We start from the raw sequence: 16,978 nt of genomic DNA on the forward strand, positions 1-16,978 counted from the left end.
TTGTGCCTGTTAGGAGATGGAGTTATTTGGTTGTCGGTCTCTTCATCAAGTAGACTTATAAGGTTGATGGCAGGGTTGGTTTTGGTTCATTTCAGCTGGTTAATTGCTGGTAACCTTCCATTGTTCTAGCCTTTGGTGATGTGAGGGTAATGTATTCCAGTTTGTACATGATTCTGTTTGGAGTATTGTCCCCGGTGTAGTCTGGGTTGGTGTGGTTTATCAGTGGTCGTGTTAGATTTGGCGTCTTGGCGGGGTCTGTATTGGTAACACTTATTGACTGTTGTTTTTTTGCTGCTGGTCCGTCTTTGCTTATTGTATGTGGAGTGGTAGCGAGCAATGTAGGCTTTCTTTGCTCTGTTTTTTGTATGTGTATGTGCATTTGCCATGTATCGCAGAACAAAATGCTGTTATAAGAATGCTTCCTTCCAGTGGCCCAGAATATGGGGAGCCACCAAGATTTGACTTTGTTGCTCAGTATTCCTATTTGAAGTTCTTGCAAGTGATCCTTGCTGCATAGTCTAATGTTTTTCCAGAGGAACTGTTTAATCTAGTAACCCAAAAGGAACTGCTGTTTATTAAGTATTAGCCCAACCCTGTTACAACAAGATGGATCCTAAAGTAGTCTTTCAATTCTTTTTATCTAGTTGTTTCTTTCTGATTCTTTCACTCATCTTCGTTGTTTCCCATTTTCATATTTCTCCTATTAAAGCTCTGAGGAGCATTCTTGGAACAAAAGTGTGCAATAAAAAAAAAGATAATGTAATGTATTATTATATCAGTGTATGATAATAACCCCCTATAATGTTAACCAATTGGCCATACCCGCCTGAGAGCAAGCTAGCCCTCTGTTTGGCCATTGTCAAGCAAGGTCTCAGGCAGCATGTGCAGTGTTGCCCGGGGCCAAGCTACAAGAGTTGTACAGTCTCTGCCATGTTTGGGGTCCTATTAAAATTGGGTGACCTTGCAGTGCTCCCTGACGGCCAGCACCACGGCCTGCTGGGGTGGGCCCTGAGGATACATTCTCCTGGGAATCATATGCTAGGGCATCCTGGGTGGCGAAGCAGAAAGAGACACCAGAAGCCCTGTTGAAGAGAAGTCATAGGCTGACCGTCTTCTGGCATCCCGGGTAAAGATGCAGACACCAGCCCGCCAGCCCAAACCCCAATTAAGACTCGGCCCACCCTTTGCAACTCACTGACGTAATGCAGTTGGGCTTGTATGCAAGGCGAGAGGTGGCGCTGGGGGTGCAGTGGTTAGGAAGTGGCATCCACATAGCAATGGGGATGCTGCCTGGTTTCAATATGGCACCCAAGTTGCGCAGTGATCATGGCCAGCCCCCCGATTCACGGTTGCCCAGAAGATAGTAGAGTGGCAGTTCATCACAGAAAACAGTACACCTCCCCCAGACCATAGAGACTGACAAAAAGCATGGTTGCCGTGGGGTGCAGTGGTGTCCATGGGTGGCCCGAAGGGCCGCCCTGAGAGTAGTACTTAGGCACAAGGTCAAAGCAGTTAGAATGGCGGCCCTCCATCAAAGGCATGATGAGATTGGGGGCCCCAAGTGGTGGACGGGGTCAGCCAGTCGAACCAGAAATAGGGGGGGGGGGGCTTCTAATGTCAACACAGGACAAATATCCCGCTTTACAGCACAATGCAGTTAAGATAGCACAGCGAGCAGAGTGCTCACTTTGACATCCATACAGAGCCTGCTGATGCAGTTTCAAATCCCGGCAGGACCAAACTCAGCCTTTCATCCTTCCGGGGTCGATAAATGAGCACCACACATCATGGGTAATAATAAGCAGCGCTCAGATGCCTGAGGGTCTGTAGCGCTATACAAGTGCAAATTATTATTATTATTATTATTATTATTATTATTATTATTATTATTATTATTATCATCATTATTAATATCAGACCCAATAAGGTGGCTGTCTGCAGCAGTCACCCTTATGAGACATTATGTATTATTTGTTTTTATTTCATTTTTTGTTGTGTTTATATGTATGCCTGTATTCAAGCGAATGTTAAATGTTATGTATGGTAAATGTTATGTAAGGGGCACGTTGTGTGGGGTATGTGTTATATAGGGTAATGACAGGTAGGTGTAGAATACTATTGGTAAGTAGAAGGGTTAGAGCGTTTGTGTACTCCTTTGGGTATTTATTGAGTGTGGACCTAGCTCTGTCAAGTAACAGAGAGCTTACAATAATTGGGGAAAGAACAGGTCAAGGGAAGCAGAGAAACAAGGGACTGGGGAGCTAGGAAACATTGGAGGGGGATAGCGAGCAAATTGGCAACAACGGATCTACAAGAAAGCAAGAAGTAATTCCTTGAAGAGGAGGGTCTAGTGTTCCTTCCTGAACTGAGGAAATGAGAGAGTGATTTGGTGTTAATTGGCAGGAGATTCCAGAGTCTTGGGGCGTAGAGAGAGAAAGCCGGTCTTCTCATACTTTCCATCTTTCACCATTGGAGTTCAAGCCTACACAATTTGCATTTGCAGCACCCTTGCCTATCTAGTTGGCTGCGTGGTTGAGTTGATGGGTTCTCATGAAGACTGTCCTGGGCCGGGGGCAGGGAAACTGCAATGCCTGGAGCATGCTGGGGCTAGAAATCAGGGGCTACATACATGTCATGAAAATCACCCCACCAAATCTGTCATAGTCTTCTCTTTGCATGGTGAATAGCTTTTCATCAAAGATTGCATTGCCTGTATAGTGAGATGTTGCTTCATTAGATGAACTGGATGTCATTTCCAACCATGGTAGAGAGTGGAATGAATATGTCATATACATTCTTAGGCTCAAACCTCTTTCATGTGATTATTGGACAAACTCCTGAACCATAGATCCTTTGTATCACATACATTGTCACTGCACATGATCCTGGATCTGCTGGGGATGTACTTGCTTCTCGGTACGATATCCTTTATTACTACGAAAAAAAGGAATCCCCCATTACCTGTGGCAATCTGTAGAGTCCTAGCAGCTGTGCCATACTGATGGAACGCGTTGAGCCAGAGTCTCCTATGACGGCAGCCATTCCAGAACTCCTTGTGCAATGGTAATTTGGTACAAGCATTCCTTGCCCTGTCAGCATCCAGAAGCTGCCCTGTAGTGCTCGCTGCAGGACTGCACATGAATCACAAATCTCGAAACCAAGGGTGATATTTGGAAGAAGATGTACGCTTCTGTTGATCTCTTCTACAGCAAACACCAAGACTCGAACCCATCGATAATACCGAAAACTAAATCTAAAGCAGGCAAAAAGGAGAACGTTTGTATCTCGCCATACATTTTTACTTACAAAGCTTGTTTGAAAATAACACAATTCACATTCAGTGAAACGATCTTACATTAGTCTAAATAATCAGCCTGGACAGTTTCATAGAATTTGTGAGGCATTTACTATAAGTCTGAGGGCCTAGTCCATTAAACCTTTTTGGCACAAAAAAAGTGGTGCCCTTTTCTTAAAGGGCATCATCCACATTCAAAGGCCTTTCTCATCCCCTTTGTGCATTTGTGCAAATAAGGGGAAATGCATTTGCATTTTAACGTGCATTCCAAATTCACAGCCGGATGTTGTTATATCCAGCGTGACTATTGTCACAGGTCCTCCCTGCTTGCTGCTGGTGGAATGTTGGTGCATGTTCATGAATGACAGCTCAGAGAATGCTGGGTGAATGTGATGTGTGTATATAATTCCATGAGTGTCAGTAAGACCAGAACTATGAGTGCCTGAGAATGGACCACTGAGTGTCTCACCCAGCGACCCTGTAAGGGTAACTGGAACCTGGAACTATAAGCAATAAAGCAATCTACATACTCGGTAGTCATTACCTGTGTCTTGAGTAACCACAGTGTGATCTTCAGTATAAGAGATGGGCTTTGAAATCCGTAGAAATGAGGAACATTCTTGCGCGCCTTTCAGGAGCAGGAGCAGGGGGATGCACAACACATGGCAAGGGCATTTTTGTTTGAGCATGCACAGCATCTTTAAAAACTGGCTTCACACTTGCATTTCTATCCCCCAAGCAGGGATACAATTGTGTTTTTTTTGTTTACATGTCACAGTGATGAGTCTTTGAAGGTTAGTGTATAAAACAATTTAGAACAGAAAATGAACCGAGTTCTAAAATAATTGAGGATCGTTGGATTGTGGCATTTAATAATGCTTTTAATGCTGATGGTATTATATGGGGAACTTGTGACCTGATCGGTGCTCTTGGAGATTATTTGCAGATATTAGCATGTCAGGAAAATGTTTCAATCATGGTTAGGTAATTGGCCGTCTTTTATGCAAGGTAATGATTTAGAAATGATTAGCATGCCTACACAAAATAGTACTATCATTAGGATCATCCAGCAATTATGAATGAGCAGGCTTGTGACATATGTGAATCACAGTCATAAACTACTATATACATTCCCAAACTTTAGATCAAGTTCCATATTCGTATACATGTCAGCTCTATGCAACATTTCATCAACCTTACCTTGATTTTGAAAGCATGTCAGAGTGATCATGGTATGAAATGTGTGTAGTGGACCTGCTCAGAGTTTCTTCCTGGAAACAGATAGTTGTATTTATCTTGTTAAGATGAAGGAATTGATCTTGTTAAGATGAAGGAAGCACAGGTTGTAATATTTTGCAGTCCCCCATGCATATAACGTTTGATAACCATTTACATGGAGACATCTTGTTTTCAAAGTATCATTGGGGGCTATTGGTGATGGGGGATTTTGGCAGATAAATAATAGTGAAATATGTGTATGTTGTTAACCACTACTTTAGTGACTGGCTCTTTCTGGACCATAAAAGGAAAGGACATCAATTTATGGCCTGCAGCATTATCAGGAAGACTCGTTTTGTAGAGTTAGCACTCAAGAAATAAGGAAGTGGTTTAAATTCAAGTTCTCAAAATATGTTTTGCCAAAAGTGAAAAGTGCCAAAAAACAAAGGGCTCAAAGGGCATCTGAATGTACACATTCAGATTCACTTGTTTAGAACGTTGCGTGTTTGCTCATATAATAGTCTGCTTATGCACATTTCAATATGCACAAATTAAAGAGCGTTGTCTGATTGGTTTGGACTATGCACCAGGGAAGACACAATATATGGGAGGTTCATGGCTTTCAAGCGCGAGTGCAGTGGTCAAACCGCTGCTCCCCCACTTGCATGCCTATTCTTCCTACAAGGTATGCATAGGAAATTACCAAAGGGGAATCAGCACTTGTCTGAAACCTTTGTGCAAAAAGTGCATGACAAAAGGTCGGCTGCCAGCATTGTTGCCAATTTAGCATTGAGCATCTGAACTCGAGGCTTGTTACAAGGACTGTGACCAAATGACATGTCGAGGCTTTGGGGGTTCGACATAGACACTGATCCCCTATTGCCACTTTGATTTTTGTGCTGCTGCTTGCTTTTGAAAACACACTCCATTGCTGCAGGAATAACACACTTCTCAGTTTTGGGTTCACCATGCAGGGCAGTGCCAATATACTAGCTTGCATTCACTGCTCCTGGGAGTTTGCTGTGTAGTAGAGTTGCCTCTCTATGACCCATGTTGTCACTTCATATGCCCCACCTATGCCCACATGCCCAGAGTGGTTCCTGCATTTCCACAGGGCCCAACATTTCTCCATACAGTGCAGGTGGCAAGATGCTGATCTTTACACTAAACAAAACAAATTCTGCATCACAGGTTAGCCATGTAGACCTGTAGTAGGTGACATTGGCTATTGGATAGAGGCACAATAAGATGAACTACAGTGTTCTGCAAGGCACACTGCAGCAAGAGGTGGACTGTTTGCCATGATGTTGTGATAGGTATTGTCATTGAAAGACATGCACCACCTCCTCCTCAACATTGCTGGGATTTTGCAAAGAGGATGCACACAGAACAAGAGTTTTGTTGTTGTATATCTGCACTCTGAATCTGTGAGGGGATGAGTTGTTAGTTGGAGTCCTTCCACTCTCCCTCTTGGTCACTGCTGTGTTTGGATTCAGTATCAGTGCACATAACCATAGAAACCTCTCCTAGGCATCTCTTATGATAAATATGGGTGTAGTCAACATCCTTTTAACCCTCCTCATCATTACCACCATAACCATCACTGAAATCAGAGTCCAAAAAAGGGAAAGGGGTGACGGATGCAGTGGGTGTGCTAAGCAGCTCCTCTAATTTGGGCACATGGGCATGGTTATATTGCCCCTTTAATGTTGTGGGATGCAAATCTAAAACCCCTTGATAATATCTTTTGATTTTGCCTCTGAATCATTGGCGGTTTCTTCAACTTGCGACTGAACAGATGTGGGTGTGTATGCTGATCTGATGTGACACAGAAGAATCTGATGGATTCCCACTGGGGCCAGATTCTGATCTTAGGGTTTTGGTGGTTGGACTGGCTGCACTGAAGTGACAGGTACAGCTATGCCAGAGATGATGTTGAAAGGAATAGTAGACACCAGCAAAACTGGAGTTTGAATGCTTGTAATGCGTATAGTTAAGGTGGGGATGTGCAACCGGTGGTGATTGACTTATGTTGTACTATTCTACTACCCAAGATTCACACATTCCAAGCAACTGCAGCTGCTACTGTTACTGCAGTGCACCTTACAACATCTCATCCTCTGCTACCATGTTTTGGTCGGTTCTATGCTCTTTTACCAACAGGAGTTTTTTTGGGATTTTTTGCCGACAAAGTGCCATTGAAAAAACTCACCAAATGTGTATTTTTTTATTTGGGGTTTCCCCCTAACCACTGCTGTTTCCCTATGGTATTCACGCTACTCCAACCACCTCCCTGCCTCTTTTAACCCCTTCCCTCACCCCTATATATTTCAATGAGTTTTTTTAATGTAATTATGTCAGCAAAACCTCCATCGAAAGAACTCTGGTCAGGTAATCAATGTGATATCATGCGGCCACTATCTTTGAGGATATCTTGATTCGTGTTGCTTTTTGCTTCACACACCACAGACACTGTGAGCCTTGTTAGAGCCTTTTTCAAAAGGAGGTAGTGCTGTATGGCCTTGGACTTCAACTGGTCTCAACTAATGAATGTAGCTGAAAGGTGCACACGTTTTCAATTAATTTCCTTTTTAATCACACCACCAATCAACCTGCCAAAGTTCCCAGCACCTGCAATTAATCACCACGAACCACAACCGCAAACAATATTTCCAGGGCTGAGATATCTTTCTCTATTCCCCCAAAATAAGTGTACTGCTGATTTTGTGTGTGAGGCCAGATGCTCAAAGAGTTCTGCACAGATTCTTAATCTGTCCTACTGCTCAGTGCTCAAGCAGGTGGTGTACTGCAGCTCAAAGCTAATGTTTCTGCCACAAAAGCCCATTCCATGCAACATCACCACCTGTAACAATTCGTGCAGCACCCCCTAATTGTGTTGGTTCACCCAAAACAATATAACTGCCTGTTTTTTGTGTGCGTGTGCTCATTCAAATAACCTGGCCCAGCACTGATTTCTCCTCCTTCCTACAGTTTGCCCAAGCAGGTGTTGTATTATTTATATCAAATTCACATCATGAACAGATGTTTTGTTTACAAGCCCAAAAATTCCTACCCAGAAAAGTAAGTAAAATGCTCCAGCTCACACTACACCAGATACCAGTCTACACTACTCTGATCTCTCTCTCTGAAGGATGCTCAGTGACTTCTGAATAGCTCTGGCACGAGTCCCCTCTATATAGCAAGGTACATATGTATAACTACATGTTTTAATACATTTTTAGAGAAGATCTCTGGATCCCAAATATTGTGAACATTCGATTGAAGCAGGATTCAGATTAATTTAGGTAACACAGATGCATCCATGTGTTTCTCTTTAAATCCTTCCAGATGTTATTCACCTTCTAATAGACTATTTCATTTTGGCAATTGTTTAGAATTTGCACCAGAAATGTCATTCACCTCATAAGAGCTTATCCATAATAATATATATATTGAGGTATGATATGATATGACAAGTCAGTTATAACATGCCTGTGCACAAGTGTTTCTAGGTGCGACAAGACAAGGAGGGGGGCGCAGAGGGAGGACAAAAAAGCAATCTTACTAGGACTTGTGTCATTCAGATCGCACAAGTGGAGGGAGGAGGGTGGGGCAGAAGTGCCAGATGGGGAATGGACGGAAAGTGCAGGTAGCTCAATAAGTGCTGCTGGAGGTTGGCTTATAAGCGCAGAGAGACAGGGGACTGTAGGGTTCCAGACACAGACACTTAAGTGCTGGAGCACCCAAAGGCAGTGCAAGGGCAACTGGACATACAGGAGCATGGGCCCGAGTTTCAGTGGGTGGTCAGGTGACCAGTGTGCGGTGCAGTCGGGGACATCAGCAAGGGAAAGGAAGAGAGAAAGCAGAAGCGAAAAGAAAGGTCTTGAGTTGCTTTGCGCAACCGGAGGTGGTTCTGCTCAAGTTTGAGAGAGGCAGGGAGGCTGTTTGAGAGGGAGGCCGCAGGTGAGGAAAGAGATCTACCCCTCACTCTCTGCTTAGAGAAACGTCTGACCCTCAGAGAGTAGGAGGTTGATGAGCAGAGGGCTCCAGAAGGAAGATGTTTAGGAAGAGAATGTTGGAGGTAGTGCTGTCCCAGGTCCCAGAAAGTCTTGTGGGCGTTGCAAAGGGTCTTGAACTTGATCTGTGCAGCCAAAGGGAGTCAGTGGAGAGATTTCAGAGCTGGAGAGATACGATCCATGGGCTTGAGGTCAAGGACAAGTCTTGCAGTCATGTTCTTGGATAAGTTGTAAAGGTCGAAGAGAAGAGACAGGCAGATTTAGAAAGAGGATGTTGCAATAGTGCAGCCTATAGAGGACCACGGCACTGGACATAATGAGTTTCTGGGGTAAAGTGAGAAAAGGCAGAATACCTCAGAGGGGGTGCAGCTGATAGTTTGACTTCTTAGACATGTCTGAGATGTGAGGAGAAAAGCAAAGGGTGCAGCTGAAGATGACAGCCTCACAGAAAGGAGCAGGAAGAGGGCCCAGGGTGGGTTGCCAGAGAGAGAGAGATGAAAGGAGGGAGCCGGTGTCCTGATGAGGAGGTTCTCAGTCTTACTGGCATTAAGGAAGAGATCATTGGTGGCACACCACTCCTGAATTAAAACCAGACAGTTTGGTATTAGAGAATGAGAAGAGCTGGCTGAGGGGAGTCTGAAGGAGAGCTGGCTGTCATCTGCATAGCACGGAAAGTCAGAGCACAATGTAGCGATTCAGTGGCCAAGAGGTGCCAGGTAGTGGTTGAAAATCCAGGGAGAAAGCTTAGACCTGGGCAACACCACACGTAGAAAGAGAGATAGAAGAGAGTAAAGGGTCAGTCAGTGAGAAAGGAGGTTCACCAGGCCAGGGCCTGACCAGAGATACTCAGGTTGTCACAGAGGTCGCTGAGCAGGGTGGCATGGTTGACCGAGAATGAGGACAGAAGGAAGCTTAGAGTCAAGATTAGAGAGGAGGTCTTCCTCATTGTGCAGGTCTTGGCTCACCCTGCAGCTACCGGTAAAACCACATAATCACAAACACAGATGTTTTGTTTAATTGTAACATCTTACTTCCAGCACATGATCTGAGCAGGCTCCTCTGTGAAAGTGACTTTTTGCTGCACACTTTGGTAATGAACTGGGAAAGTTGCTCCAATCAGAACATCTCCATCTCTTTGAAATCCTCCCATAAATGGTCTTCTTTGGTGGCAGCTTGGTTCTACCACATGGCTCAATGATGCCATCACTAAACATGGGATAAGCAGACTCCACTTCTTTTTGTCTTGGATTTTGTGCAGAAACTGAAGGAACATCTTGTATAGGCCCCGGGTTAAAGAAAACTAAAATGAAGAAAATGAAATTCAGAGAAAACAAAACACATTCAGTTAAAACTTGTCCATTCTAAGAAGAAGTGTTGACAGCAAACCTTTGTCTGGTAATGAACATTCTCCAGTGGATTGACTCTCAGTCCCCTTGCTGTACTGGTGGTTTTTCTCCCATAAATCCAAATAGGCAAATTGGCATGATTAGATATTGCTGGACAAGTTTTTGTGGTAGAGTTACTAACATGCCATGCACACTTGGCATGGGACTGGCAGTGCCACTCCCACCTGCTAATCCAGTTGCATATAACGTGACTCAATTTCACGCTCTTCTGTTGTCTTGCTTTTAAATATACAGAAGGTGTCATAATGAGGGGATTTGACAGTTCAGCTATGCATCAAAGTGCCACAGTTTGTTCTGTATAGATCATGCTTAGCATTGGTGTCAAAAACTGTGTTGTGCCCTAGGTCTGGAACCGTCCTTGCGGAGCTCTGTTTATTGATTAGGGTGTCCTTTTCTTTGGCGCAAGGTCACAGGATTAGGTTGCAGTGAAGCCCACACCTCCTTTATAGTACTATCTGGGATTGTCCTGGATACCTCGCTATTGGTTAGTTAGACACAATGGGCCTCATTACGACCCTGGCGGAAATCGTGGTGCAAAATGCACCATGGAGCACGGCGGAAAGCTGCCGATAGCGCCATGGGGGTTGGCGGATTTACCGCCCCATTCCGACCTTGGCGGGGCGGTAAATCCCCATTCCCCATTTTACCCTTCCCCATTCCCATTTTTGCCCCATAGGGTATAATGGGAGTGGGGAAGGCGTTAATTACGCCACCGTAAAATACGGTGGCGTAATTAACAACAAGGTCCCGTAGCGCCATGGATTTCTCCGCCCGGAAAAACCAGGCGGAAAGCGCTCCATGGCGCTACGGGAACTCGTAGTAGGGCGGACGGGTCCGCCGCGAATACCGCTGGCGTAGACCCACTCCGCCAGGGTCGTAATGAGGCCCAATGGATTTTCCACACTGTTTGTTGTTTTGTGAATTTTATTACCTGGGCTCTTTGTCCCAGTGGTGGTCAACCGACACGTGTTTCGACCCATAGGTCTTTATCAAGGCTAATAATGAAGCAAAAGTTCCCCCTGTTGGGTTCCTGAGATGGGGCCAATAACTGTATGTCCTGGCCAACTGGGCTCTGCGTAGGTCCTTTGGGTCTGGTAGTACGGTAGTATTTTTGTCTAATTAAACATATTTTTCCTGAGTGTAACGTCACTCAGAAATGCAATGTAGATTGTATGTTTGGCACTTTCAAAGGTGAAATCAGCAGCAAAATAATGAATTGGAATCCATGATTTTGTTATGCATCAAACAATAGATACCTTGTTTTTAACCAAGACATGGGGCCTCATTACTATGGAGTATGGAGGTAGCCATGGTGCTATTATGGAGGTAGCCATGGTGCTACTAGCACCATGGCTGCCTCGAAACCGGGCTCCATTACCGGGTTCCTTCAATGAGGAATAACCGGGTAATTCCAACATTGGAGGACCCGGTAATCCCTCCTTGAAGGAACCATTCCCCATTCCCATTTGAGCCCCCATAGGGCTCAATGGGAATGGGGAGGGAGGTAATAATGGGCACATTACAAATGGCCCATTATTACCTCGCTCTTCCCCTTGCGGGACCCGGAATGGACGTCTGGTTTTAACAGACGTCTGGTCCAGGTCCCACAAAGGGAACCTCGTGCACCCTTCATTACGTGAGCGCCAGAGTCGTAATGAGGCCCATGGTCTATGAAAATATGACTCTCTATCGTTTTAGATCTCACTGCTTGGAATACAACATTTTGAACACTCCAAGCCCTTCTGGCTGTGGTGGAAGTTTAGCTGTGGTGAGGAACACCAAGAAGTAGGTTTGAAAAGTAGTCAAGTGTGATGAGCATGAGAGTGGAGATTAGAGTTTTTGTAGAATGGTCAGTAAGAATGACACCTCTTCCACATATTGTGGAGGATAATACGAGCAGGAGAGGCAGTGGTAGTGATGAATTGATGCAGTCGGTGGTCCCTATCAAAGAGGATCCCGATATTGTGATCCTTGGGTGAGGGAGCAAGAATGTCAGGTGTGAAGCAGATATAAAAGGGAAGGGGAGGGATGACATTGGAAGCAGGGAGAAAGATTAATTCCATTTCTGAAGAATTCAGCATGAGTCAGTGGAGAACCATCCACTGATGCATTGCATTGAAACAGTTTGTAATCCATTCCAAGAAGTCTGGGCTCAAGGAGGGAAATGAGCAAAATAAATATTTGAGAAAAACCTGGTATTGCAAGCCAAAGGGTGACATAAGTCTTAATAGGGCAGAGGTATAGAGGGTGAAGAGGAGAGGTCCAAGATCAAATACTTGGGAGATGCCAACATAGAGAGGGTAGGCTGAGTGTTTTGCAAGTTCCAAGAGGTTTTAAACAATTAACCTAACAGGTAGGTAGCGATCTTGGAACGGTCAGATTTGTGAAAACAAATGTCCAGGAGAGTGAGGAAAATGTTATTTTGGTAACTGTGCTGGGTTACAAAATTAAAATATACCTGTATTTCTATCACTTGTGTGACAACATTGAATATTGTTTGGACAAAATAATTATCAAACTGAAGGATGATTTCATGAAATCTAGCGCTATCTCCTGCTGTACCACTCCAGTGCTAACCCCTGCAAAGTCTATTTTTGGTGAACATATGAACAGTTTCTCATGTATTTCTCGCATGTAGTGAAACAACTAGATTGACAAGAGAAAGATTGTTCCTTCAAAGGTAGTAAGAAATGTGCACTCCTTCCTAATTATTCCAGTCCTCTTCTTAAAATCTTAAATGTATATTTTGCTCAAGTAATTGTCCAAGATATTATGAAGCAAGATTTTATTACGCCAGGTCAGACAAGAACAATGTCAGATCCACCTGATTTGTCTACTCTTTGGCTAAACAACCAGAGGAAAGTGTCCCAAATCATTTGACTTCATTCAATGAACATAACAACATTTTTAATCTGGTTCAAGAGTGATGTCAGTGCATGTGTATTACTGACATGGTTATTTCTTATTTCGTGGATTATATGAGATTGGAACTAGATCGTGGGGTTTTGGCTCTCTGATGCTCCTTGGTCTTTTAACCACTATTAACATTCTAATATTCTCTTATATGTGTCTGATTTTGGTATGTCTGATGTTGCATTTTCTCAGACACTTACATTGGTGCCTTTTAAATCTATGTCGAGATCATTTAAATTAATTAATTCATCTTTTATAATGCACTTAATCCCAGTACCAGCCTCTAAGCGCAGGTCCGGCAATCAAACCTCTTTTGCTCTGTGTTATCTTGCTTCCAAGACAAGCACATTGCCCCTGAGCTATCCTTCTGTCAATGAAGAGGTACGCTGGGTCTACACTGTTGCCTTTCTTATTTAATATGTGTGTATCAGCACCTCTGCAGATTATTCAATGTTATATGATATACCTATGCTGATGACACAGAGCTGTTCTTTATGTAGATGCCCACCAATCCTACTGGAGGCCCCAACTTGGTTAAAGTCCTGTTAGTAGCGGTGAACCGAATAGTAGATTTAAGTATTCGGCCGAATACTTGGACGGGTGTTTGGCCGGAGCTGAATACAGTGCCGAATAGTTGCTACTAGTGTATGTAGACAAGAAAAAAACTTTGTAAATGTAAATTAAAAACACAATTTAAAATATGTACATCTATTCTTTATTGCATGTTTCTTCTTTGTTGTCTACTGAAGACGTTTGTGTAAACCTTGAAAGCAATACATTACCAGAAAATAAACAGTTCAATAACACCAAGGTTTGTATTTATGTGCATTCACAGGGGTCGATTTTTGGCAAGACCCAAGTAACTAAGACTAGCCCAAAATTATAGTATTAATGTATACAATCACTGTGAGGGGAGACAGATTTGTGTCTGCTTGCACTATCAAATGTTCCATTTGGGCTTGCCCATCTTTAGCCTTCTGGATCCAGGAAGGCACAGACACACACACTAAAGGAGTGATTAGCACCCTTCTGACTGCTGAAGTGCAATTGAATACAAACCTTGGGGAAGCTAAAGCCATGCTGTCTACCTGTAGTTCTGAGAGGAAATTAGACATTTGAAAAATGTCTTTTCATTAATAGATAGTATTTTTTTTTTTTTTGCGGGTGAGGTATATGTGCAATGTTTCGGGGCATGCCCCCTAAAAAGATAAAATGATATATAAAAAGATACAATGATATAGGGAATGCTGAATCCTCCATGGGTCTCAGCTGTTGAAAGTGCTGATTGTCAATCTTTAATTGGCATGTGCTTGTTTATTTTTGCTTATTTGCTTCACATCCATTTCGTCCAATGTTTCTAAATCCTCATCTTAATTACACAAATATCCCTCTTTTTCTTTTTTTCTTAAACACGTTTAGCACACACAGTGCTTTTACATTATAATCCAAAACATGATTTAAATACAATATTCCCTTAGCATATATACAAAGCAACTCATTTCAGAGAAATACACATTTCTTAGAGTCTGTCGCTTTCCATTCGGATCTCTTTGAAAACTAAAATATAGTAAATCCTAGGACACAAGCATACAATATTCTCATATATATAAATATATTTTTTATTGTAATACAATTTTTCTTTTATTAGCATGTTTTTAGTTTACATTTAAACCTTTTTATGCTATTTACTAAAAAAAACCCTCACATTTTCATAAAATTACTAGCAAGGAAAAAATATATAAAAGCGAGACCTGCTCTCCAACCTTGACTCTAACATTCCCTCTGTCCTCATCCTACTTGATCTCTCCTCTGCTTTCGACACAGTCAACCATACCACCCTACTCAATTGTCTCCGTGACAACCTGGGTATCACTGATCAGGCTCTGGCCTGACTGACTTCTTTTCTCTCTGATCGACCCTCCCAGGTACAACTTGGGTCCTTCCTATGTTCTATCTCCCTCTCTACCTGTTGTGGTCCCCAGTGGTCTAACCTCTCGCCCTGGATTTTCAACCAATACCTGGCAACTCTCGCATACTGCATTTCCATCTTTTGCTCAAATTTCCAGTGCTATGCTGATGACACTCAACTCATTTTCAGGCTTCCTTCAGCCACCTCCTCTCCTTCCCTCATCTCTGACTGTCTCATCGCTATTCAAAACTGTTTAAATGCCAACAAGACTGAGATCCTCCTCATAGGTACACCCTCTCAATCCTTTCCCCTCACTCTCTGGCCAGCCTCCCTTGGTCCTCCTCCTGCCCCTACCTGCAAAGCTAAGAACCTCGGGGTCATCTTTGACTCCACACTTTCCTTCTCCCCACACATCTCTGATGTCTCTAAAAAATCTAACTTCTTATTGCACCTCCTTAGAGGTACTCTTCCTTTCCTCACTTTCCCTCAGAAGCTCACTGTCTCCCAAGCTCTGATTCTCTCTAAGTTGGACTACTGTAACATCCTCTTTCTAAATCTAGCTGCCTCTACTCTCCGCTCTTTACAACTAATCCAGAACAGGACTGCAAGACTTGTCCTTGGCCTCAAGCCCTGGGATCGTATCTCTCCAGCTCTGAAATACCTTCATTGGCTCCCAGTGGATGCAAGGATTAAATTTAAAATCCTTTTCATTGCCCACAGGGCTTTCTGGGGCCTGGGTCCAAAATACCTTCAACTATCCCTCCGTAAATACCTCCCCTCTTGAGCCCTTCGCTCCTCTACCTCTAACTTCCTCAGGGTCAGTCGTTTTTCAAAGAAACAAGCTGGAGGTAGATCTCTGTCTTCGGCCGGGGCCTCCCTTTGGAACTGCCTCCCTGCCACTTTGAAACTTGAGGAGAACCATCTATGGTTCTGGAACCCCCTCAAGACCTTCCTCTTCACTTCTGTCTTCGCCCCGCTTCTCCCCTTCTGATCTGCCTTTTTCACTCGGCACTCTGCACCTGGCCACCTTCTGCCCTTCGGGCCCAGGTACCTGCTCACCCTGCCATCCTCCTGCACTGCCTCTGGGCCACCCCTTGCACTGGGGCCTGTGTCTGTACCCATACAGTTCCCCACCCACTCTTCTTCTGCACTTATCAGATACTCCCTATCTGACTAACCTAGGACCTTTGCCTCTTACAGGCTGCACTACCACTACTAACACTCTATTTAATTATGTATGTACTTACTTTTTATTTTGTTTCTCTCCTATGCTCTGAACTTTCCCCCTTTTTCCCTTCCCCATGCACTTTACCCCTTTTTCCCTACCCCATGCACTTGCGCGTTCTCAATGTCAATGGGCCTACTGAGATTGTTGTTTTTGTTTCTCCCCTGTTCCCCTCCCTTTGCCTGGTCGCACTCTGAAACACCTGTGTAAGAGCGTGATTTAAATAAAATATCATGTCATATCATATAGTTTAAATAAAAGAAAAAAAAAGAAGAAAAAAAATAATAATAATAATAGTAAAAAAACATTTTTAATAATGAATAGGGCCCACAGATCCTTTCCCAGAAGTATGATTGCGCTCCAATCTTAATCAGTTTTTTCCTCTCTACTCAGTAAAGCTCTTCTTTTCATCTTCTTCCACCTTCAGTCTCTCAAAGATTTTTTTTACGAAGGCCATCAGGGCTAGTATGTCTGTTATGTTATGTTACTTGAATATGTAGAGCGCACGGTCGCCCAAAGGCATCGTGGCTCTAATGAGGGGGCTGCTTGGCTGAGAAAGACAGTAGGAAGCCAGGGAACTAGAATAAAATGGTCTTCAGAGCTTTCCTAAAAGCCAGATGGTTACAGATAGATTTGCGTGGCAGTGGGAGGATGTTCCAAAGCTTGGCCGCGGCGATGGAGAAGGCTCTGCCGCCGAGTCTTTACCGGTTATACCTAGACACGACAAGTAGGTTGGTGGCCGAGGAACGGAGATCACGTTCCGGGATATATCGGAGGAATTTAGATTGGAGAAATTCAGCTCCAAAGCCGTCGATTGCCCGATGGACAATGCACAGTGACTTGAACTTAACTCCCTGGGCCACTGGGAGTCAGTGGAGTCGGCGGAGCACTGGCGAGATATGGGCACGATAGGGAGAGCCAGTGGCTAATCTGGCTGCCAGGTTTTGCATACGTTGAAGTCGCTGGAGAAGGCCTACCGATTGAGAAAGGTATAGG

At 43.8% G+C, this 16,978-nt stretch overlaps 1 protein-coding gene across 1 annotated transcript in view; it reads right to left on the reverse strand.

Annotated features, from left to right (window-relative positions):
* LOC138467323 (vomeronasal type-2 receptor 1-like) overlaps window positions 1-16,439 on the reverse strand; it is a 59,935-nt gene extending 43,496 nt beyond the window's left edge. Inside the window, exons 1-2 of the mRNA XM_069607306.1 lie at window positions 16,372-16,439; window positions 2,962-3,253 (exon numbers count right to left, since the gene is read on the reverse strand). Coding sequence (XP_069463407.1) covers window positions 2,962-3,253; window positions 16,372-16,439 — 360 coding nt within the window. The remainder of the gene's footprint in view (window positions 1-2,961; window positions 3,254-16,371) is intronic.
* Between the last annotated feature and the right edge of the window lie 539 nt (window positions 16,440-16,978).

Source organism: Ambystoma mexicanum, chromosome 1p (assembly GCF_040938575.1).
Source record: "Ambystoma mexicanum isolate Mex_15411 chromosome 1p, UKY_AmexF1_1, whole genome shotgun sequence".
Lineage (NCBI taxonomy): Eukaryota > Metazoa > Chordata > Amphibia > Caudata > Ambystomatidae > Ambystoma > Ambystoma mexicanum.